Here is a 25,230-nt window from a genome sequence, read left to right on the forward strand (position 1 = left end):
TATATGTGTGTGTATATATACTGTGTATATATAGATGTATATACTTATGTGTATGTATAGAATCGTATTCATAGATATGTCTGTATATAGATATATATACATGTATGCATACCTATATATGTATATATGTATGTATATGTATAGAACTGTATTAGTAGATACTTCTGTATATATATGTATATACATGTGTGTATATCTATGTCTATATAGGTAGATAGGTGTATCTATATATGTATACCATGTATATATGTATGTATAGGTATAGAACTGTATTAATAGATACTTCTGTATATATATGTATATACATGTATGTTTATCTATACATATATATGTATGTATGTATATATAGATATGTATACTATGTGTATGTGTCTATATATAGATTTACATGAGTATGTGTATATATAGATATATACATATATGTATAGACCTGTATTTTTAGATATGTCTGTATATAAGATACATACATACATACATGTATATCTATACATAGATATGTATGTATATCTAGATATGTATACTATGCATTTGTGTGTGTATATATAGATGTGTATATGTATGTATATATATAGAACTGTATTAATAGGTATGTCTGTATATATATGTATATACACACACATATATATGTATAGTATTGTTAATAGATAGGTATACATTAACAGATCTATGCCTATACATCTATGTATATGTAAGTATGTATATGTAATATGTGTATACACATAAATATATATGTATATACACATGCATTTGTAGATATGTGTATGTATAGATGGATTTATAAAGTATATATTATGATGTATATGTGTGATATGTTCTGTGATACAAGTGCATGTATCTATAAATACATTGATGTTTGTCTGTATTTATTACAGACACACACACACACACATAGGTGTGTGTATGGACACACTGAAGGCAGAGCACAGCTCTGGGAGCACTCCCAGGGAGTGCCTGTGTGGGCAGCAGGGCTGCAGGTGTCAATCCCAGAGGAAAACAGCCTTGCTGGGCCATGCACGTGGGCAGGGCTTGAAGCACCAAGGGTTCCTGCACCTCTCTGCCTTTCCCAGGGACATGGAAAGGTAAAACTCTTTGTGCTGTGCTGAACATTGCTCTCTGTGTGCTTCCTCCAGGTGTCCCTGTGTGAGCACCAGGACCAGGTGCTGACAGTCACTGGCTGGGAGGACTGGGATGAGTTTGGAATCTGGACTGTCCTGGACTGTCTGAGGTGCTCCATCTGTGAATGTCTGCACACTCCTGGGCTTCCATCTCTGCCAGAGGCACCTTTCACCTCTGGATAAAGCTGTTCTTCAGGTACTGTGCTTTGAGACAGCTGGCCAACCTTCCCAGAGCCACTGTGCCTTTACACATGGGCTGCACATCTATGTATATATTGACATGTGTTATGAATAATGTTATAACTTCTTATATTCAAGAGTATTTACATCTTAGTCTGTACATTTTATTAAGTAGCCATTGTATTCTGGGCCTACTGTCTAGACTTTGCAAATGGCATTTCTGTAGATTAAAGTGAATGAGTTGCTTATTGTCATAAGCTAATAGTAATCTTTTCATTAGAAGTGTTTACACTTTTTGTTTTTCCCTCTCAGTTTTGCTTTGCAGAGCAAGCTCCTGCAGAAAAGGAAGATGGGATCTCATTTCCCCAGAGGCTGTTGAGTCACGTGTCGCCTCGAGAGCCACTGTTAGGTGTCCCCATGTCCCTTGCCAGGACATGCCATCCCTCCTGGTGACTGCCCCTTCCTGACTGACTCCTGCCCAGCCTGGACACCTGTGTGCCCCCTTTGCCACTCAAAGCTGTGCCTTCAAGCGTGCTGAGAAACAAATGGGAGCTCAAGGTGCTCTGTCACAGAAACCAATGCTTGCTGCCAGCCATGTCCCCAGCTGAGCGGGTCCCAGTGCCCTCTGTCCCCAGGGCCTGTGCCAGTAGCCACTCTGGGATTTGCTGAGCCACAGGGTTCATGTTGAGCGTGCTGTGTTTTAGGGTTTTGAGGAAAATGCAGAGGCGGCACAGCAGCAACACGGACAGCGTGCCTCCTGAAAGGTAAATGCTTCTCCTTCTTCTTCCCTCCACGTTCCTCCCCAAGAGAAGAGTTCTGGTTTAACAGTAGGGGTGTCAGATTAAGCCTTTTTCTGACCCAGATCCATTCTTCACATTTTTCTTGTGGCAAAAGCTGACAGGCCAAGAAACACAGTGCATTGTAATTAGGAAATAATTAGCTTCTGATTGTGATGGTGTGAATTATAACACCTGTATTGTCTCACCCTTCTCATGAGACTGAAAATGGAATAAAAGTTTTTAAAACTCCTCTCAGTTGCCCCATCTCTGGGTCAGGAAAAGACTTAATCTGACATTGGGGGTGTTTCAGAAGATGAAAGCTCAAAATTGAGGAAGTCAAATTCCTGTGTGTGTGGTGTGGCTGGGCTCTGTGCTCGAGTCTGGGGATTCTAGAGACAAGTTTGCTTTTCTCCTTGCTGTCAGTCCCTGATTGCTGCCAGCCAGTGTTTCAGGGTGACCCAGGATGGCACAGCTGGAGACATCTGGCTGAGCTGGGCAGGATTGTGGAGCTCTGGAGGAAGGGATGGATTCATGGCACCTGAGCACTGTCAGTGGGCAGGGATGGACCTGTGTGAACAGGAACCATTCACACTTCTCTTACTGAGCTGTTTAAAAAATCTGCTGGTCTGAAGCTCCCAACTACTCTGACTTAGTGTCTTATGAAGAGTTTGGGTGACTCTTTGCATCTTCCCAGAGTCTCTATCTATCTCCATGTATGTGAGTATTCAAAATACCTCTAATTTGTTTCTGTAATTATACCATCAGCAAGGGAGCCTTGCCACTGTTGTTGTTCTGGTACTAAATATTCCCTGGTGCTTTCCCAGAGTTAGAGTATGACTTTTTATATTTTTATTCCTAAAGAAGAAACTAATCTAATTACTCCAAGACAAAGATGGAACTAACAAATTTCATTGCTCTGTTTGAGCTGAGATGATAAGTGAAAGTTCATTGGTAAATATTTTATTTTCTATAGTGGTTTTGTAATTAGAGTTGAAGCTTTATGTCATTTATGTCATGGCCATTGCTAGCATGGTACCATTCCTAATTACAGGGAGAAAGAAAGCCATCTTCAAATTTTTTCTACATGATGCTTCTGATTTTTAACAGGGTAAATACATAGTGAGGAACAGAGGCTGAAGTTTTTCTAACTGTAGAAGGAAATGCTGTTGCCACTGGTCTTCACTTCTGTTAACTTCAGCAGCCTCACAATTTCAACAAACAACCCTTGTTTGTCTATAAATATGTCACAAATGAATTCCTTCCTGCTGAAAGCACACTCGTGTATCCTGGCAATATTATTCCAAAGGATAGCTGTGTCTTTATTTGTAGCACTGGGCTCCTCCCAGGCTGTTTGTTACATTCCCAGCCCTAAGCTGTGTGTACATCCCTGAACTGTAATGCTAGGTGTGAATTTAAAGGCCTGGCTGATGAATATTTTGGACCAGAACGAGGTGTGCAATGTCTTGTTGACTTGATTCCTTGCAGGAGCCTGTGGAGATGCAGTGGGAATGGGGTGCAGCTATAAAAAAAGCCTTATTAGGAGTTTGCTTAGTGGGAAGGTTTGGCCAGAGAGGATTGAGGGTGTCCCCAGAGGGAGATGAAAGGCAGAGCTCTGTGCCCTGGGGAGGCTTTGGAACCCATGGGGGAGAGAGGGTTGAGGGCCCTGGGTGTGCTGTCTCAGCTTGTAACCACTGTTCCTAAAGTTAGAGATCTCCCAGGATTCAAATCAGGAGGGACCAAAGCTCTGCACCATGCCTTGCTTGTGGGCTTTGCCTCTTGCTGGGGTTTGTTTATTGTTTACTCTGCTTTTGCAGGTTACAGAACTGTTTGTTGTCTGTCAGGCATTTACTGACAGGGCCTGGTGATCATATTCTTGTTACCTGCATTGTTCCCTCTCAACTAAACTTTCCTTGTATTAATTTCTAGTGAAGGAAAAAAACCCTGTTGTCTTTTGATATCAGGATAAAGGTATTTAGACTTTCTTTTTGGAATCTGGCTGTATTCCAACATGCTTAGGAAACAATCAGTGCCACTACCAGTTCTGCCCAGTAATTTGGGTACATCCATGCCCAACTTGTCAAAAGTATAAAAATTAAAGAATTTAATTTTAATGGACCCATGAGCACATCCTTCACTTTTGTGTCAGGTCAGGGACACACAAAGCAGCTCTCAATGCTTCTTTTCCCCTGGTGACTCTGTCTCTTCTGGTGCTGTTAATCAGTGGGCAGGTAGTGATTGTCCCAAAATACAGAGGATTTTGGGGGTAGGTCATTGCTTTGAGTTAGCCTGGTTAGTTAGTTTGTTTATAGTATGACTCGACTTGGTGGTGCTGAGTCAGGTTCCATGTATGTTTTTCTTTATAGAAATCATTGTAGAAGATACTGGATTTGGTACTGGATGTATTACTTTGTTTATTTCCAAAAGCAAGCAGGGTGTTTGGAGCTTCATTCCTTGGTGAGGGAGCTGATGTGTTCTGGTCAGGTCTGGAGAAGCTCTCTGGTCTGGGTTACTGGTCTCCAGTTGTGCAGCTGTGACTTCTCTACAGAAAACACAGGGAAAAGCATCTGGAGACTTTGGTGTTCTGAGTGGGAATCCTTAAAATCAGAGAGTTTTGGGAAAGCTGCAAAAGGCAGGCCTCGGAGACAGCAGAACTGTGATTAGAGCTAAGCAGTTGCCATAAGATTTGTCAGCAGAAAAATTATATGAGATGTAGAAAGTAAGGACAAATAGAGCAATGGTCTGAATCCTGGGGTCTGTACCCTCATTTTGGCTGAATCCTTGGGGTCTGTATCCCATTTTGGGTGAATCCTTGGTGTCTGTGTCCCCATTTTGGCTGAATCCTTGGGGTCTGTACCCCATTTTGGGTGAATCCCTGGTGTCTGTACCCCATTTTGGCTGAATCCCTGGGTCTGTACTCCCATTTTGGGTGAATCCCTGGGGTCTGTACCCCATTTTGGGTGAATCCCTGGTGTCTGTATCCCTGTTTTGGCTGAATCCTTGGGGTCTGTACCCCATTTTGGGTGAATCCCTGGTGTCTGTACCCCCGTTTTGGCTGAATCCTTGAGGTCTGTACCCCCATTTTGGGTGAATCCCTGGGTCTCTGCCCCTGTTTTGACTGCACCCCGGTGTCTGTCCCCTTTGCAGGAGCCGGAGCCAGACGCTGAGCTCTGAGGCCAGCGTGGACGAGAGCGGAGTGTTCGAGAGCCTCAAGGCCGAGGCCGCCTCCCCTCAGCAGCTCTTCTCGGGGCTGGCCGGCCTCCCCGCCGCCTCCATCGCCGCCGCGCCCTTCCCGGCGGGGCTGGTGCTGGGCTCGGCGGCCGGAGGGGGAGAAGTCTTCATCCAGATGCCGGCCCCGAGGGACGAGGGGGCCGGTCGAGCCGAGGGGGCCCCGTTCCACCACCGGGCCCCGGCGCATCCCTTCCAGCACGGGCACCACCGCGGCTCCTCGCTGCTGCACATGGCGGGCGGCGAGCGGCACGGGCACGGCGAGGAGGGCGCCGAGGAACAGGCAGGGACGCCGGCCCCGGCTCTCTCCGAGCTCAGAGCTGTCGTTGGGTGGCTGCAGAAGGGACTTCCCTTCATCTTGATCCTCCTGGCTAAAGTTTGTTTCCAGCACAAGCTTGGTGAGCGTTCGTCAAAGCTTTTTGAGCTGTGGTTAGAGGGCGGTTGGGGGGATTTTTCACGCTCTGGTGTCTGGTGCATCCGTCCTTTTTGAGCTGCTGTTGGAGGGTGGTTGGGAAACTTCATCAGGTTCTGATATCTGATACATCCATCCTCTTTGAAATGTGGTTATAGAAAGGTTGGAGGCTTTATCAGGCTCTGATGTCTGATACATTTATCCATGTGGCAGTGTCCAGATGGAGTCTAGCATGAAGGGAACATATTCAAATGCATGGGGTAATGCATGTGATAAATTTGTGATAAATTCCGCCTACTTTCAGTCCAAGCTGTGTTCATCCAGGTCAGATCCATCTGTTTCCTGTCCTGACCAGGGCTGTTCCTTTCCCTGATTTCTCCTTGACATTCCTCAGGATGTTACCAAGGCTTCTCTCTCTTGGAGAGATGGGGAGAGCTTACCCTGGTGACAGCAAAGCTTTCTGTGTGGCACAGAAGGAAGGGCTCAGAGACTCCTGTCTTGCAGGGAGGGTGCTGGGTGTGAAATGAAGTCAAACAGCATCAGCAGTTTCTCCCTGACAGAGCCTTTCCCTGCAGGAATTGCTGTGTGCATTGGCATGGCCAGCACCTTTGCCTACGCCAACTCCACGCTCCGAGAGCAGGTGGCTCTGAAGGTGAGTCTGGCATTTTACTTTTTCCTGTATGGGGATTCTTGAAGGAGTTAGAGACAGGACCTCTGAGTTTTTTAGATGATGCCATTTATTTTCTTATTTTCTGCATAAATAGGAAGGCTGAGTTCAGCTCACATCTTTACAGGATGTGAGAAGGTCAGAAGGTGGTTCAGAAGGTCACAAGACCCCTGGCTACAAGACCTTTTAATGATTTATTGACTGATAAAACACTGCTAGCAAGAATATTTATGTTTTTGACTCAATCCTTGTGGACTTTAATCTTATGGACTCATGCTACAGTGTAAGCTTTCTTAGCTGATCATGTTACGACACACAGACCTACAATACTGTATTCTAAGCTCCTTGTTTACCTTTGTAACTACTTTTATTTTTTCTATGTCTTAAACTCTAAACTTTCTTCCACTTAACATGTCTCTGCTTCAAACTATAAATCCACATTCTCACTTCTAGCACCTCAGTTTGGAAGCCTTTTCCAAGGTCTCAAAACAAATCCTGTCTTTAATTCTAAGCTTTGTCTTACAAGCCCAAAGTTCTGAGAATTCCCTGCATTTCAGATTCCAACACTCCTGTTCCCAGCAAACATCATTTTCCATGTACAAAATAGCATCTGTGATGAACCTTTGATTGCAGTGTAGGGCTGAATGCATTTGTTTGTGCACAGATCTGTCTTCTTCCTGCCTCTCCCCAGTGCTCTCCCAAAGTCTCTGCCCTGCTTTTTTGTGAAATGTGGTGTAGTAAAACAAAAAGGACAGGTCAGGGATGTTGTAATCTGCATCTCCCTCTGCCTGGCTGTGCCTGTTCCAGCACTTCTCTGCACCTTGGTTTTCTCATCATGTACAGCAGAGATGCTGAAGCCTATTTGACTTATTAATAATGAGATTTTGCTAATTAGCATTTAGATAATGCTTTGAGATGTTCAGCTGAAAGATTTTGTGGATGTGTTGCTTGCTAGTAGCTTTATAATGCTCTGGGCATTATTATGCTTAGAAGGTAAAGAAACCAGCAGATCTTTTCAGGTCTTCTGATCTTCTGTGTCAGAAAAACAGTTCAACAGCACTAAAAGCTAGAATTGCTTTTCAGTCCAAATTAGAGAATGGGTGGCACAAGTGCATGCCTGTATGTGCCAGCAGCAGTGGAGTCAGTGAGATCCAGCACGGAGTGAGCAGATGAGTGGCACAGCCCAGTAACAGATTGCTGCTGCCTTGCACTCTGCACCTCTGCCCTTCCAGCACTGTGCCCCTTGATCTGCCTGCTTTAAATCTCAGCACAGCAGGCCTGGCTGCTGAGCAGCTACAGAGACCTCCTTGCTTAATAAATCAGCTCACATGAAAAATGGTGGGTGTTTTCCTCTCAGGAATAAAATTTACTCCCCAAAGTTACCGAGGGCCAAGACCCAGGACAGTGTCTTCTGCCATCCAGCTTGTCTGTAACATTCCATATATCTTGAAATGCAAAATTTCCACTTCTTTTGACCTTTAATTATTTGTTCAATCAAAAATGAATGTTCCAGAAGCACCATGCTTTAGGAGAACACCCAGATGTGCTGCAGGTAGTGGTGGGGTATATTTGATTTAGCTGAGCCTTCCACTGAGTGACTTTGGGTTTATTTATAAAACACCCCTTCCATGAATTGTCACTCCAGCCAGGTGACAGCTCAGAATTTAGGACAATACATGGAATGGACTTCTTTTAATCTACATTTTAAATATCAGGGGATTTTAGGTGTCCCAAGAAAGATCCCAACTTTGAAGATGCATTCTGCAAGTAATTCTGTCATTTTCACCAGCTTATTTCAATTCATTTCCATTGAAAAGGTTACAGGAGAGAAAAGCATTTCTGCTTGTGTTTATAGATGTCTTTACCTTACAGATCACTTCTTAGTCCTGTGTAAATCACTAATTACTGAGCACTTTGTTACATATTTGCATCCCCTGGATTGGATTTTTCAGCAGTTGAAGGCTCAGCTCAGGTGTTGAGATTTTGAGCTGAAATAACTCTGCTCATTTTCCTTACTCAGGAGAAGAGATCAGTGCTGGTTGTCTTCTGGATCCTGGCCTTCCTCACTGGAAACACCCTGTACTTGCTTTACACATTCAGCTCTCAGCAGCTGTACAACAGGTGAGCAAAATCTGCATTGTGCAGGGTGGGAGCAGGGGATGATTGCCAGGGAGGGAGAGAGGGAAGCTTCTCCCCCACACTGTGGGAGGAACTGTGTGCCCCTAAAGGATTTGCTGTCTTTAGTACATCTTTGTAATACCTTGCAGTGCAGGAAAAGGATGTGTGTGTCACCTTACCATACTCCTGTCAGTAAAGGACATAGGCAGTGAATAAATGGGCCAGGGTGTGATGGTGTCAAAGCAGGGTGGATCCTTTCCAAAAATGCCCTCTGAATTCCCATTGTGACCACTGCAGCTGAACACCAAGGGCAGGTGTCAGAAGCAGATGAGGAACTGACCCACTGATTTTCCTCTTCAGTCTGTCCACATTGGAGTGCAGGACAGGAGATGAAGTAGCAGTTTTTGACCCCAGTGTTCTCAGGGCACTTGGAAATGAGGTAATTAAAATAGCCTTGCCTTTCAAATCCTGACTGGGTTCATTCTCAAATACAGAAAGGTTTGTGCTCATGGATTTGAACCACAACTTAATATAAATCAGACAGGAATAATCACAGCTATAAGCATATGATAAGCAGAGAAAGGGGGAGAGCTGAGAAGGTTTGAATGTGGGGCTGAAGGGGAGAGGCCAAGCCATGGGATTGTCTGGATGGAGCTTGTGGGAGGGAGTGGGAAAGGAGGAACAGGAAGGGCAGAAAGGTCTGGAAGTGAAATGTTTGCACACAGGGTAACAGGGTGTCTCTGAGAAGGTGGCCAAGGTTATAAGCATGAATGGGACTAGTTCAAAACAAAGGGTAGATCATCTGAAATAAAGGGATTTTAGCAATTTGGGGCCATCTTACAGGCAGTTTAGAGTGTGGTTTATTCCCAGTGGCCAGGCTGGGCCACAGCTCCAGGAAAAGCCCTGTTCCTGTGGGTGCTGCAGTGCTGTCATGCTCAGGCTGCTGTAGCTCTTGCTTGCCAGACCTGGGACTATTCACAAGCCAGGCTTGTCAAATTAGAAATGTCTGCTTCAGTTCTGTTTCTTTCTTTCATTTTTCATTTTCTGATTTTTTTTTCTTGTTTCTAGTGCATGAATAGTAGTAAAGTTTCTGATTCTGTTTCTGTTTTTAGGGTGTAATTTTACCTGTTGTGCTGTGCCAGTGTTGTGAGTATTTTAATTTCATGTTCAGGCTTTTCATTTTGGGTTGGTTACTTTACTTTGCTTTTTTTTTTTTTTTAACTGTTCAGTTTTTGCTTTCTACCTTGAGGCTTTAGCAGGTAAATACCCTGAAGATGAATCCTGTTTTTTCAGCCTGACTAGGGTCTAGTTCTCATTATTGCTCAGGCCAGTAGCTCCTGCCCATTGCTGGGTGAAATTCTGCTGTCCCAGGCTCCACTTTTTTAAACAGCAAACGTTCAGCCTAGTAAATGACATTATATGAGGAGCATTAATTTTTGGATATTTGGTTCAGGTAAGAATTACAGAGAATTAACAGAGCCCAGCTCTGGTTGTGTTTCAGGCAGTGGCACTGTCAGGGCAGGACACAAAGTGTGAAGTTGTCACCTCTCTGCCATGGCTGGTGCAGGGTTTCCTGTGCCACCCCTCTGTTTGGTGTGCCCAGTGGGTTTGGGGGCTGTGCCCCTGTGGCAGAGCAGCCTCAGGGGCTGAGGGGTGTTCCCTTGGCCAGGGAAGCAGGATTGTTCTGAGCAGGACTTGCCAGGACAAGCTGTGGCACCCAGGTCCCACACTCTGCACTGAGGGCACTGGCAGCACCCCAGGCAGTGGGAAAGGCAGGTTTGGACACTGCTGGCTTCCAGACAGACTTCTTGGGTGCCTGGGTCCTGTTTTGTGACCCTGGGCAAACCTGCTGACCCCTGTAGAAGTGGGCAAGAGCAAGTCAGGAGGCCCAAAGGAGCCACAAATCTGATTTGTGTTTCTTCCTCCTCTTGCCCTTGAGAACTTCCCTGAAGTTCAGGGCCCTTGCTGGGCTCTCTCCAGCCAGCAGTGGCTGCAAGGAGCTTGAGCAATCTTCTCCTCAGTGGTATTTGAGCTTTGGTGTCTCTTTCAGCCTAATATTCCTGAAACCCAACCTGGACAGGCTGGACTTCTTTGACCTGATGTGGATTGTGGGCATTGCAGACTTTGTGCTGAAGTACCTCACCATTGCCCTGAAATGCCTCGTGGTGGCCCTGCCCAAGATCATCCTTGCTGTCAAGTCAAAGGTGGGAGACTCTTCTTGAGGTACCAACCTTTGTCTTTGATTATCTGCTTTGATTATCTGCTCTGATTCCACACGTTTGCAGCATGGAATCAGAGAATCAGGGAATGGTTTGGGTGGGAAGGGACCTTAAATCCCACCCAGTGCCACCCCTGCCATGGCAGGGACACCTTCCACTGTCCCAGCCTGGCCTGGGACATTTCCAGGGATCCAGGGGCAGCCCCAGCTGCTCTGAGCACCCTGTGCCAGGGCCAAGTATGGGTAGAAGAACAAAAACATTAAAATCTGCTGCTAAACCTTTGGCAGAAAGTCACCTGGGATTGAGGGGTGCTTTTTGAGTCATCACAGACCTGAGCAAGGGTTTGGTGCTCCCAGCAGTGATTAAAGCCCAGGGAGGTGAGGTGAGCAGTGCTTGAGGAGGAATCAATGCTAGCAGCCAGATAATTGCTTTTCTCATTGAGTTGAAGTCTTGTTTTCTGAGTAATCTCTGTAAATTCATATTTCTGAAGCAGGAACCTCTTCATTTCCTGAGTCAGAGAATCAGGGAATGGTTTGGGTGAGAAGGGACCTTAAATCCCACCCAGTTCCATGGCAGGGACACCTCCCACTGTCCCAGGCTGCTCCCAGCCCCAATGTCCAGCCTGGCCTTGGGCACTGCCAGGGATCCAGGGGCAGCCCCAGCTGCTCTGGGCACCCTGTGCCAGGGCCAAGTATGGATGGAAGATTAAAAACATTAAAATCTGCTGCTAAACCTTTGGCAGAAAGTCACCTGGGATTGAGGGGTGCTTTTTGAGCCATCACACACCTGAGCAAGGATTTGGTGCTCCCAGCAGTGATTAAAGCCCAGGGAGGTGAGGTGAGCAGTGCTTGAGGAGGAATCAGTGCTAGCAGCCAGATAATTGCTTTTCTCATTGAGTTGAAGTCTTGTTTTCTGAGTAATCTCTGTAAATTCATATTTCTGAAGCAGGAACCTCTTCATTTCCTGGGAAGAAATTGCAAATATTTGTCTCTTTGGCTTCCCACTTGGGTCAAAGAAGTAACTGGGTTAAACTAAAGCCACAAAAGGCAGCACCAGTTCTAACCATGGGATTAATTAAATGCTGCTCATATTTAAATGTTTATGAAGCCACATGTAGACTAAGCCTAACTTGTAAAAGTTTCTCTCTCATTCCAATCACTATTTGATATATTTTTATTTCACATCTCTCTCATTCTGCCTCTCCCTCCACTCAGCAGTGTCCCCATTCTGGGGGCAGATGTGGCAATGTGTGTTATTTGCATTCAGTAAAGAAACCCCTGGCAGCTGTGGGGATGGAGGGCACCTGCAGGTGCCAGGTACCAGCAGGAATTACTGAAAGTCCCAGGCAGGGCACTTCAGGGGGGATCTAAACTGGGAATAGTTTTGCTTAGAAATGACAGGGGTGGCAGGGGAGTTGAGCAGTTTGTTCCTGCACAGCAGGGCTATCTGAGATGGTTATTAATTTAATTCTGGCAATTGTCCAGCTTTTTTTTTTCCCCCCATCCTTCTATTATTATTATTATATTTTGGGAGATTAATGTGCTGGGTCAGAGCATAATCCAGGCTGGGGAGGGAGGGAGAAGTGATGTGAATAGTCCTCCCAAGATAAATGGCAGTGTTGGAAAAGGTTCACAGCCTTTGCTTGCTTGTCTGAGAGCCATCCCAAGTACTCATTAATCCTTGTCTGGAGAGAAGAAAGAGAAGGGGTCTTTATTTGCAGCTCCAGTGAGAGGCTGGTAGGATCACATCTGTCAAGGGCCTGTAATGACTCAGAGCACAGATGCTTCATTTTTAATACCTTTTTCTGGAGAGCAATGTGTCTCACTTTTTTTAAGCCCCTTTTTTGTCTGAGGATGTTGGGGATGGTCTCACTGTCCCCTGGCACTGCTGGCACCCACCAGCAGATCTGGGTTTGGTTTGGGGGTTCTCTCCCCCTTTAACCCAGCCAAGGATGAGATGTAACAAATTAGGGAAGATCAAACTGGGATGGGAGGGCTCCAGGAGAACCACAGGGCACCATGGAAATGGTAATCAGTGATCACATAGCTGAGCTCCTGCCTTGAGCCTGCTGACCCCTGGCCTGCACAGGCCAGCACAGGTGAGGATTTAAATGGAACCTTCTGCTCAGTTTGAACACTTCTGGTGCAATTTATGCACATTAACTTGGACCTAAATTTTTATCAAGTTTTTTTCTCTGAATACTTGCCAGATACAAAGTTCTTCTCTTCCTCCCAATGTCCTCCAAGTAGGATTTCTGCCTGAAGCCCAGCTTGGAGTTTATGAGCTTCTGGGTAGTTGTCATTTGATGGTAACAGGCTGCTGGAGAAATATGAATTTAACTCAGCAGAGCTCCATTTTTTCAAGATGGGTATTTCTGTAGAGTGAGAAGTTTTAGTGCCAGTTTAACTACTCAGAACAGCAGCCTCTTGCTCCCCTGGTAGAGGACCTGAAATGGAGGTTGCTGCTGGAGTTCAGCACCCAGGGATTTAATCCTCATCTGCTGGCAGTCAGCAGGAGATCCTAAAACTTGCCCTTGGATGGGATGTGGGGAACTTTAATCATCCTGCACTCAGCCCAGATCTGAGCTGGCTCTTCAGATTTTCCTCATTTGGAAGTTCAAAGGCACTTGCAAAGCTAGTCTGGCTTTTCCTGCTGCTCCTTGGGATCTTCTCTGAATACTGTGTGGGTTTTGCTTTTATTTATCAGTCCTTATATCTCCCCTCACTCTTGTCTGTAGACTGAACTCCAACAATTTTTTGAGTCTTTTCTCAGAGATTGTTAATTCCAGATCTTATTATTCTCTTCTGGACTGTCTTCATTCCCTCCTTGTTTTCCAGACCATTTCTCCAGTCTCTCAAGATGAATTTGGAATATAATCCTTCTTTCCAATTGTGCTTACAGTTTAGTGTCAGCTGTACATTACTTTGTTCCATCAAAATCATCAATGACAATAGTGAATAGCTCTGAACTCTGCTTTCATCAGTTGGATGCATCTTTTCATTTTGAAAGAAAACACATGAAAAATGTGGGTCACAACACTCAGTTCCCCCATCCAAAGTACCTGGTCATGTTTTCCTAGTATGGCCCATCACAGGAAGGACAATTTTTGTACAAACTTCTGTGGTTTGTAACATCAGCTTATGCTCTAACTGAAAGAAAGTGAACTCAAATTGAGGGGCAGAAAAAGTTTGTCTTTGCACCGTGGGCAAAACCCATCATCATGGGTGCTGGAAATGTGAAGCATGAGAGTTCCTTTATTATGAGGGTACAACCAGCCAGAATTCCCCCAGCCTGAGCAACTCAGAAATTCAGAGCAACTCCTCCAAAGAATGAGCTAAGACTGAAATTCTGACAAAATAACCCCAGACTTTCCCAGGTTCCAAACCAACCTGGAAAACAGAGGCACCAGGAGAGGCTGTGAGACTCCAGCCAGGCTGGAATGCAGGGAGAGAAGAGCTTGGAGAGGATTGGAGAGAAAAGCAGGAGAAGGAAGGTCACCCCAGCATCAGACTGATCCCAGAGCTCTGGGGAGTTTCCAGAGGATCCCACCCGTGCTGGGGGTGTCCCCTCCCTGCCCCAGGCTGTGACAGGGACACTGAGCTGGGTACAGGTTGCAGGAACAGCTGAGCTCATCATTCCTTCAGAAGGGAGGGCTTGGCTGAAGGCTCTCCATTAAAAAAGGCAAATAAGATCATTTGGTTCAATATAAAATGAATTAAAGTAAATTAAACTGCAGGAGCCATGTGGCCTGCAGAGGCTTCCATTGTTGTGCACACATCAAGGGCAGCTTTTCATTTGCACTGCTAAGGAATGACAGCTTGAGGGGGGTGGAATTCAAAATCAGGAAATAAATAATAAAAAGACACACTTGCCAAAGATTTCACTTAGGAAATCCCAGGTGCCTGCAAGCCTCCCATCCCCTCCTCATGTTGTTGTCAGCAATCTGAGCTGCAGAAGTGAGTGAAACATGGGGGGAGGGAGAAAGAAAATCAAAGCAAATAGGACTGTAAGGAACTGTTAGCCCAAGTTCTTGCTTGAACTTGTGTGTGTCTCTGTCCCTACAGGGGACAGAGATACCATGGACATTTTAATACAAAGGCCCTAAATAAGGGTTTTCTCTGCATGCTCAGTGCAGAGCCAAGTTAGAGGGGACTGCATTTCCAGGAGAGGGAAAATGCAGGAGGAGAGCAGTGACATTGCCCCCTTTCTGCAGCTTTGAACATACTTGCTTGGTGCTTTGTTCCAGTTGATTGTTTTATTAGTGCTTTTTATTTTTAAAGTACCATCTCATCAAGTCTGGTCAGAGAAAACTTGGTCTGGATTTGTCAGCAATTACAAATTCTGCACTTGGACCTTGGACAAAAACCCTTCTTCAGGTGCACATCATATTTCCTGTCACAGCTGGACACAGCTCTGCCAGGGAACCTGGCACATTAATTTCCATCTTCCTTCTGAAACTGCACCTTTTTTTTGTTCTAAGGGAAAGAAAGGCTCTTGGAGCATCTGAGTCCTCTCAAAAATACAGAAGCAATAAAAAACTCCCTGGAAGCTGGCTCATAGATGATGTTGAATAAAATGTACCCAGGCAAAGATGTTCCTGGTCCTTGTCTGTGCAATTTGGAATTTATTGTGGCTGAAGAGGTGTTCCCAGGCAGGTGACAGCCCATCCTCTCATCCCCTCTCCTCTCTGGCCTTGCTCCTCTTTGGGGGAGCTCACTCACAAACAGATTCACTCTTCATGGAGCAGCCTGAGCTTGGCTCCTCTTGAGCCACAGGAACTCCAGGATGTTCTGCAAAGGCTTCTCCCTGCTGCAGCTGGGACTGATGTGCTGTCCCAGAGTCAGGAGTGTGGGATTCATTATTTACAAAAGTAAAAAGCTCACTGAAGCACAAGAGCAGGTACTGAGGAGTGGGGACTCCTCTGTCCCCCTCCCTAAACTTGCTTTGCAAATCACTACTACTGAACTTGTTAAAATTCATTGCTCTTCAGTGTTTTCCCAGTTTAACTTTCCAGTTTAAGACACAAAAGATGTGATTTTCAAAGGCATTAAAATTCTCAATTTCCCCTCTAGTCCCACCTTCCCATTACTCCTCATTGGTCCTGCATGGATTTTCACCAGCATCCTCCATGCCACAGTGCTGTTTGCTGTGTAAATCTGGGAATTTTCTCTTTCACTGCTCCTACCCAGCACTTGATCTGTTGGCACCATGACCTGGAATCTCAGCAGAGCCTGCTCTCCTCTGATCCAAATTGCCAGCAGGACTCCAAAGCTTTTTCAAGCATGTTTCAGAATATGCCCTAATGCTGCTGCTGGCAGCAGAACAAGTGAGACTTGGAGCTTCCCTCGAGTGCTAATCACACCTTGCAGTTGCCTCATTGCAACTTGTCTCACTCCTCCTGCCTGCCCCACTCTGATTCCACTCTGTCAGTCCTTGCTGTGCCTCTGTTCTTGTGGGAGGCACAGCCTTATGGCAGAGGAGCTGCACACAGCCCTGGGGGAGTCAGCATTCCCCCTGCTGCTGCAGCCTGCCCCCTGTGCTGTGTCTAGCTTGGGATTCAGTTTTTAATTACACTGTTCCAGGTTATTTTGCTGGGAGACTTCTCCCCTCCATCACCACGCCCCAAGGATGAAGGTGAGGGATGGAAAGAAGCTCTTGCAGCAACTGGAAAGTTCACAGGAAACAAAGAGAAGAATATTCTACAAGTTCAAGTTGAGTTGCTACACTGGAGAATGAAATCCTGTCCTTTACTTTGCCAAGTAATTCCTGTGTGAGTCTAGAGAAGTCAGGTAGAGCTGCAAACTGAAGTCAGGGGTTCAGCTTTTAATGGTAATGTGATCTAGAAAATGAAGTGCTTTATAAAAAATCTAATCCCAGCACCTCAGCTTGGACACCAAAACAACCTTGTCTTGACCTTTGTCTTTGTGTGTCTCAGGTTCTCATTTAGAAAATGCAGAGAAAAGCTGTCCCTGAGGTCAGCCAGCAGCATGAAAATAAAGGGGTTTTAAAAGTGTTTTCTGTAGTGCTGATGTCGTAAAGGGACTGAAGAAATTCCAGGAATGTGCTCCTCTGGGCAGAGCTCAAATGGCAGGAAGGGATCAGATGCAGATCTGCCATCAGGTGGTGAGGATGGAACAAAATACCCAGAAATTCCATTGTCTCCATGCAAAACCAGCCAGTGCAGTACAGGCTGAAACTCTGCATGTACAGAAGGGAAAGTGCAATTGTGTGAAAATGCTGAATTCTTTCTTTCAAAAGAAGTTTTGAACTATAGAAATGGTATTTCTGTGTGGTGAAGGAGGTTCAGGAAAATGGGGGGATTATATCCCAGTCATTGACTTGTGTTTTTAACTGAGCTCTGAAAAAAAAAAAGAATCAAAATTTCACCATGTGGTATCTGAGGCTCATCAGCAGAGCTGCTAAAATTAGATCCCAGCACAGCCCTTCCCCACGTGTGCTAATGAAGTGTTTGATAGCAGCAGCAGCAGCAGCTCCCTCAGAGGAAGCAGGGCCAGCACTGCCCTCCTCACTTCTTGGGCAGGCTGAATTAACCCTTGATGGGAGCAGAGCCTTTCTGCTCTCCCTACCCCCACCTTCATCAGGAGCCAGAATTCCAGGTCATATCTTATTTAATCTCTGCAGTTCAGCTCCCACACTGTCCAGTCCTGCACAGGGCTGGCTCACAGGCCCACCAGAAAGAATCTGCTGATCTTAGAGAGCTCTTCAACCTCTCTACATTCCAGAGAAAATTCCCAGATTTACACAGCTTTTTCTGACATAGGAAAACTCACCTGACAGAAACAGACCTTGCTTTATTTCAAGCCATCGTGCCAAGCACAGGAGAAATAATTATGTTTGTGCTTTATATAGCACACAGTTGTAATCTTGAAGGAAAAAAAAAGCTGGTGTATTTTAGCAGAATTTTTCAGACAAATACAGCTGAGGCAAAGATCTGACTTTGAAAAGTGTAACCTAGATAGCCAAGAGATAACAGAGCTGAGCAGTGGCAGACAGGTGTGTTGAGTGTGCTCCCACTGATGGGTGCTGTCTGCAGTAAGTTGCTGCTATCAGAAATCTGCATTTTACTGCTGAAACTGTAGGGAACAATCCTCATTTTCCAAGCTTCTGGCTCAGAAGGAGGGCCTCACTTCTGCATCAGCCCTTTGTAGAATCGTTTCTGATTTTCTGGCACTTTTCCTAGTTTAAAGAAGGGGCTGGTGTGGTGCACTGAGATGCCTGAAGTTTTTAGTTCTCTTCAAGTGATGCTCAGCTGCCCTGCTAGAATCACTCTAAACCTACCAACATTTATGGTCAGGTGGGTGCTGCTAAGGGGCTGCAGGGGGGGATGCATCCCTTAAAACATCACTTCACTCTTGGGAGGCTGTCAGCAAGTTTCTAGCTGCTAAAACATCCTGCTACCCTGCAGTTACCACTGGAAACTGGAGATTAGGGAGTTCTGGCAGCTCTGGGGAGGGTGCAGGAGTTGTGGCTGGATGCTGAAGTTTGTCACTCGATGCCACTGCCACCTCCAGAGCCTGGCTGTGCCCCAGGGCTGTGCCCAGCTTTGCTCACAGGTGTGCACTCGGGGCTCTTGTGCTCAGAGGTTGTGTTGGAGCAGAGTTCCAGCCGGGATGCAGGATGCTGTGGGATGCTGCAGGATGCTGCAGGATGCTGTGGGATGCTGCAGGATGCTGTAGGATGCAGGATGCAGCAGCTCTGGCTGATGCAATGGGACAGCAAGCAGTGACCTGTCCCAGCCAGCAGCAGGGATGGATGGAGGGTGGGAGGGATGAGAGCAGAAAGCAAAATTCTCTGCCTTTACCTTGCTGGGAGCTTTCATCAGAGCCCTGTGGAGGGACACGGTGACAGCGTTGTCATTTCTGCCCCAGCAACGCCCAAAATAAACCATGATGGCATCGCAGCGGCGGGCTGGGAGAGGCCGGAGCGCTAATTGCATAAATTGGGGCGGTCCCGAGCCCGGACTGCTGCGGCTGCTGCCCGGGGCTGTGCGGGGAGGGAATGGAGGGGGGTGGGAATGGGGATGGGATGGGATGGGATGGGATGGTGATGATGGGGATGGGGATAGAGATGAGATGGGGATGGAGGGGGGATGGAATGGGGAGGGGAGAGGGGATGGGGAGGGGGTGGAGGGGGGATGGGGATGAGGATGGGGAAGAGATAGTGTGGGGATTGGGATAGAAGGGGGATGGGGATGGGGATGGGGATGGGGATGGGGATGGGGAAGAGATAGTGTGGGGATTGGGATAGAAGGGGGATGGGGATGGGGTGGGGTTGGGATAGGGATAGGATGGGGATGGGGGTGGGATGGGATGAGGATGGGATGGGGGGAGGATGGGGGTGGAGTGGGGATGGAGAGGGGAGAGGGGATGGGGAAGGGGTTGAGGGGGGATGGGGTGGGGATGGCAATGGGATGGGATGGAAGGGGAATGGGGATGGGGATGGGGATGGGGAAGAGATAGTGTGGGGATTGGGATAGAAGGGGAATGGGGATGGGGTGGGATGGGATGGTATGGAGATGAGGATGAGGATGGGATGGGGGGAGGATGGGGATGGAATGGGGATGGGGTGGGGATCGGGATGAGGATGAGGATAGAGGTAGAATGGGGATGGAGAGGGGATGGGATGGGGCTGGAGGGGGATGGAGATGGAGATAGAATGGGGGTGGGATGGAGGGGGGATAGGGCTGGAGTAGGGATGGGGAGAGGAGAGGGGTTGGGATGGGGTGGGGACGGTGATGGGATGGAAGAGGGTTGGGAAGGGGATGGAGATGGGGAAGGGATGGGGTGGGGTGGGGATCGAAATGAGGTGGGGTTGGGATGGGGATGGAGGGGGGATGGGGATAGGATTCGGATGGGGAGGGCAGGGAAGCAGCCGGGTCCGATAGCAGGCGCTGGTGTGACCTCAGTGGCGTCCCGGGGGACATGAGCTCATGAGCAGAGCTGCGGGGAGGATTGGATTGTCGGCAGCAGCAGGATGGCCTGCGAGTGATCTCATCCAGCCCCCGGGGAAGGGCGCTGGCTGCTGCCAGCCCGGCTGCAGGACTCCATCCCCACCTCAGCAATTAGTGATTGGCCTGCGATGACATCACTGATGACAGAGCTAACTGGGACAGCACAGCAAAATTCCAGGGGAATTTCCCCTTCTCCAGGAGCTTAGCAGATAAAAGGATTTTGACAGGTCAAACCCAAATCTTTCAGCCCAGATAATGTCTGCATTAAGCGTCCTTCTGGGCTTGCCACCAGCTGTCCCTGTAAACAGCGTGGGACAAAACAAACTGGGGGTGGCCCTAAATGAGACACTTATTCAGGCTTTGGTGAAGGTTGACAAAGGATGCTGCCCATTCTTTGAGTCTCTTTTGAGAGAGAAGCGTTTCAAGCAGCACACTTCCCCCTCCCCACCTTTCCTTCCTTGAGCTCTTCAGGAAGGTTTGGTCCCTTTGAGTTTTAAATGCCCTGAGGGTTTAATTTCCAGTTTTTTTATCTGTGCACTGCCCAAGAGCCAACACCCACCTGAGGGGGAGAGGAAGGATGCTGTCAAACATAATGAATTTATTTGGGATTACCTAAAAAGTTGTCAGGAAGGCTGGGGCCACTTTACATTTAATCCCTGTACCTTCAGAAGGGCTGTAAAGTCAGAGATAAATTTGCTTTCCTTTTCTCACTAATAATAATATCTGCAGTTTACATTCTATGAATCCTATATGAATATTAACCTTTGTTTTTCTGCAGCATCGTCCAGACACACAATTTATTACCCATCCATAACCTGCTCTAAAGTTTATAATTCCAAAATGCTGCATAGCAGATTTCATTGATTTCAAATTTCAAGTTTAACAGTAAAAACCCAAGTGAATATTTTAGTGATTTGTTTTGCTGGTGTTCATCTGAGCCCTGTGGAGGAATGAAGGGGTATTTGTCCTGTCTGGGCACAGAGCTGAGGGGCTGCAGAGAAAGCTGCATCTCTGGAGTGTGGTCTCTGCACCATTTCACAGGGCACTGATCAGTGAACACCAGCCCTGCACAAATGAAATGTTCTTCTTTTGATTTCCTGATAATGGCCATGGTCTCACTTGCCTGGTTGTCTTGCAGGGAAAGTTTTATCTGATTATTGAGGAGCTGAGCCAGCTGTTCCGCTCGCTGGTGCCCATCCAGCTGTGGTACAAATACATCATGGGGGATGATCCCTCCAGCAGCTACTTCCTGGGTGGCATCCTCATCATCATGTACAGCCTCTGCAAGGTGAGCAGCACCTCCTCAACATTCCCTGGGGGCAGGGCCAGGGGAGCAGCACAGCTGAAGGGACAAATGCTCCTGTTGCTTGTGGCTGTCCCTGCCCAGGAACACCTCTCTTCCTTCAGCTGCCAAAGGCATTTTGCTGCCCAGCATGTGGGCACTGCTGGGCTGGGGGAGGATCTGAGCCTGCTCCCAGGGTTGCATCAGACTCATGAAGTCATTGCTGCTCTGCTCATCCCTCTCTGCAGAGGCTGCAGGAGGAGGGGAGCTGGTCCTGGGGGAGCTGCACAGCTCCAGGTGTCACACAAAACAGGCTGCAGACACTCTTTCCTCTGCCACTCACAGCTCTGAGTGCAGCAGGGAGGGAAAGCAGCAGCCAAGTCCTGCCTGGATAAAACAGGTCCCATTCCAGGCCCTGCTCTGGCTGACACAAGTGAGGGACAGGAGTAATTCAGGTTTCCTCAAAAACAGGAGCACAAAGTTGGTACAAATGTAAATGAGTAGGTGGGATTTAGTCAGAGGAGCCCCAGGTGTAGAAATAATTGCATTTCTAGTGCTGTGTGTTGAACCCTGCCCAGGGCAGGGCAGTAGCTGAAGCAAACTCTGATAAACCAGAGGTTCACCCCTCTGAGAAGGGCCAGGCTTGCTCCATCCCACATCCCTGTCTGTGCCTGTGGCTCTGCAGGAGCAGCCTGAAAATGAAGAATAGAGAATGTATGAGGGGCTGAAGAATGGAGAATATATCCCAGCTGGAAACAGCTGAGAGGAGCAGAGCAATGCTGAATGACAGAGGATGGTGCAGGAATAGGGTCCTGCAGCCCCTCCTGTCCAGGGCTTTACAATTCTTGTGAGCAAATCAGGCAGAGGAGGCCATGGCCAGTGAGGTGATGTGGTCACAGCAGGCCTGAGCCCCAGCCAGGAGCAGGACAGGCAGTGCCAGGACAGGAGCAGCTCCCTGCACACCCCTCCAGCTCTTCCTGCTCCTCTCCCTGGGCTGGGGGAAGGACTGGGGGCCTTTGCAGAGGTGTCATTGCCTGGACCCACTGCAGTATCCACCCCTCCCTGCAGGCCACAGGTGGACAAGAACAGGTTTCAAGTGATCTTTCCTGTCCCCTGCTTGCAAAAATAACTCAACCCCTGGAACAGGGATGCAGTTCCAGGTGCCATTTCTTGCTCCTGGAGGAGCCCTCAGAGAGGGAAGGTGCTGGTGGGGAATTCTGTCCTTGGAGCAAGGGGAGCCAAGCTCAAAAGCACAGCTGGCAGGAAAGGGCCTCCCCAGGCAGGGGCAGAGTCCAGGAACTGCAGAGCCCAGGAGTGAGGCAGGCTCAGGGGAGGATGAGGAGGGTGCAGAGCAGGGGGACACCTCCAGAGCACAGCTCAGTGTATGGTTTGAACAGAGAGGTGTCTGCTAAGGAAGGCAGGAGAATGTAACCCCCCTTCCCTCTGAATGATTATAAAGTTGAAATTAAGGGGCTCTCAGGCAAAGATATGGGAGTAGGAATAACAGTTCTTTATTGGGGAAAAATAAAAATAAAATAAAAATGCAGTAATAAGAAACAACAGTGACAGGGTCAGACCATGCCCTGTCCCCTGTGTGTCAGGGGGTGGCACAGCCCCATCCCATGGGGGCTCAGCCCTCCTGCAGTGCCAGCTGTGGCTCTGCTGGAGCAGGGATCCTGCACAAGGGGGGAGTTTTCCTCTGCAGCTCCAGGGCTGCTGGAGATGGGCCTGGGCTCCCTCTGGCCATGCAGGGCAGCAGAAGCTGCTCCTCTGGCAATGCACTGGGCAAAGGCTGCTGGGCTGTGCCAGGCTCACATTGGATCCAGGTAGGAATGCTTGGCTCCTGCCCTGGGCAATGCAGCATCTCCCCATGGGATGATGGAATTGGATCAGCCCTGCAGGGACACTCAGTGGCCATGGACAGCAGAGATCTCCTGCAGGGAGGATTGGCTGGGGGAGAGATAAAGGAAAAACTGCCCCATGGACAGCAGAGAACTGCCCCAGCTCTGACAGATGGGGGTAGAACACACACCCACAGCCACATCCTGCATTTCCAGCCTAAAACACTCAGCCATGAGCTGAGACCTCCAGGGCTGAGCTGAGCTGGAGCTGCTGTGCCCAGGGGCTGTGGGAGGAGAGCCCAGGTGAGGCTCCTCAGGGCCTGGCACAGGTGGGAGCAGCTCCTTAGGGGTTAACTTGATGTTCCTGTCCTGTGAAGCCTTTACAGGGAGTGTTGGGCTGATCTAGCTTGGAAAAGCAGCTTCATTTTGGGAAGTTTGTGTCCAGGTCAGGGCCAGCCCTGTGCACACCAAGCCTTTGCCTGGAAGGACAGGGGGAGCTCCTCTGCCAGTGCAGGGCACAGAGCCCTGGCTGTGCCCATCCCATTGCCAGTCCCCAGAGCTGCAGGACCAGCTCCTTGCCCGAGACACTGAAAATATCCCCAGAGGAGCCCACATTAGCAAAGCCACAAACCACATTAGAAAAACCACAGAAGCCAATTTGGCACTGAGAGCTCCTGTGCTCCTGGCAAAATCCCAGGGCTGGGCTGGGGCTGTGTCCCCTTCCCTGCACAAAGGGCAGGAGCACTTGCAGGAGGCTGCTGGGAGCTGGGCTGGTGCCTCTGTCTGCCCTGTGGAGCCAGGAGCCTCTGCTTTTGGTGGAGAAATCCCAGCTGTTCACACACAGAGCACCCAGGCTGGGTTTTTTGCCTGTCCTGAGCAGCAGCACACCCTTTGTGTGTGACCCAGCTGTGAAGGGATGCCTGGTACAACAAAAAAATGGGTGAGAAATGGGTGTTTACCCTCTGAAACACACAGCTTTTGGGTGTGCAGGGAGCTCCAGAGGGAAAGAAATGAGGGGGGATGTGGGCTGGGAGAGAGGAGACATCAGAGCAAAGGCACTGGAGTTGTGCTTTCAGCAAAGCAAGCAGGAAAAGCTGGGAGTTGCACTGGGAAGGAAGGAAGGAAGGAAGGAAGGAAGGAAGGAAGGAAGGAAGGAAGGAAGGAAGGAAGGAAGGAAGGAAGGAAGGAAGGAAGGAAGGAAGGAAGGAAGGAGCGAGCTAACCCCATCCTCAGCAGGAGATGGGATGTCTGAGGCAGGGGCAGCCCCAGCTGGAGGCATTACTGGAAGGAGCCCTGAGCCCCGTGGGTGCTGCCTGGAATCATTCTTGGTGCTGCATTTGCTTCCCCTTGCGTTGCAGGATGAGCTCCTTGGCATTCCCTGCTCTGAGCCCACTCCATCCCTCACCAAAACCATTCAGCACAGAAAGGCAGCTCCTCTGTGCCTGTGCTCTGCTGCCCCAGCTCTGCAGCTGCAGCCCCACAGCCTCCCCTGCCTCAGGTGGCAGCAGCAGCTCCTGCTGGGCACCAGCCCCAGCTGCTCCTTGCACTGTCACTGCTCACATCTTCTTTAGTTCACTGAGCTTTCCCTGTGCTCTGCCTGCAGGCAGGAGAAACCTGATGGACTGGGTTAAGTTTTCAGGCTTTTTCCTTCTTCCTCCTTTTTCCTTTTTCTCCCTTTCCTTTTTCTCCCTTTCCTTTTCCCCCTTTCCTTCCCTTCCCTTTCCTTTCCCTTTCCCTTTCCCTTTCCCTTTCCCTTTCCCTTTCCCTTTCCCTTTCCTTTCCCTTTCCCTTTCCTTTCCCTTTCCCTTTCCCTTTCCCTTTCCCTTTCCCTTTCCCTTTCCTTTCCCTTTCCCTTTCCCTTTCCCTTTCCCTTTCCTTTTCCCTTTCCCTTTCCCTTTCCTTTCTCTTCTTTTTTCCTCCCCTTTCCCTTCTCTATGGGAGCAGCTCCATTTTAGCCCTTCCCTGCCTGATGGGATGGACAATTGTCCCCAGCCCAGCCTGGTGCCAGCCCCCTCTGTGTCCTCTAAAGTCCCCACTTTGCAGTCAGCTGCTCCCAGAGCTTTTCTGGCCACCCTTCCCCACTGTCAATTCCCATTTATTACATATTTCATGATCACCATGAAATCTTTTTTGGCACCATTGTTACTTTTTCCCCTCTGAGTATCCATTTGGAGAATGTTTGTTGAGTTTCTGGACTCACACACACACACACACAGAGGTTTTGTGAAAATGATCTAAAATGGGGTGTTATTTTTGCAGTCTTTTGACATCTGTGGCCGTGTGGGAAGTGTCAGGAAGGCACTGAAGGTCCTTTGCACCCCCCAGGTAAGGAGTTAAATGTGGAGGAGCAGTCCCAGAGGTGGAACCTTGTTCCTGCTGAGTGATAAAAATTGAAAATTGCTCAGGACCACGGAATAAAAC

General features: G+C 48.1%; 1 protein-coding gene across 27 annotated transcripts in view; it reads left to right on the forward strand.

Moving 5' to 3' along the window:
- RNFT2 (ring finger protein, transmembrane 2) overlaps window positions 1-25,230 on the forward strand; it is a 31,504-nt gene that overhangs the window by 467 nt on the left and 5,807 nt on the right. For 26 of the 27 annotated variants that reach the window (XR_011682024.1, XR_011682026.1, XR_011682025.1 and 23 more), the window contains exons 2-9: window positions 1,131-1,311; window positions 1,608-2,059; window positions 5,219-5,697; window positions 6,287-6,363; window positions 8,399-8,499; window positions 10,547-10,700; window positions 20,825-20,974; window positions 25,069-25,134. Coding sequence is in view for 13 of the 27 variants with exons in the window: in XM_071445667.1 (XP_071301768.1) it covers window positions 1,977-2,059; window positions 5,219-5,697; window positions 6,287-6,363; window positions 8,399-8,499; window positions 10,547-10,700; window positions 20,825-20,974; window positions 25,069-25,134 (1,110 nt within the window). In the remaining 14 variants the exon portion in view is untranslated. The remainder of the gene's footprint in view (window positions 1-1,130; window positions 1,312-1,607; window positions 2,060-5,218; window positions 5,698-6,286; window positions 6,364-8,398; window positions 8,500-10,546; window positions 10,701-20,824; window positions 20,975-25,068; window positions 25,135-25,230) is intronic. The other variant, XM_071445677.1, reaches the window with a different exon arrangement.

Source organism: Agelaius tricolor, unplaced genomic scaffold (genome assembly GCF_023055355.1).
Source record: "Agelaius tricolor isolate 1412-34295 unplaced genomic scaffold, bAgeTri1.0.p SCAF_20, whole genome shotgun sequence".
Classification (NCBI taxonomy): Eukaryota; Metazoa; Chordata; class Aves; order Passeriformes; family Icteridae; genus Agelaius; species Agelaius tricolor.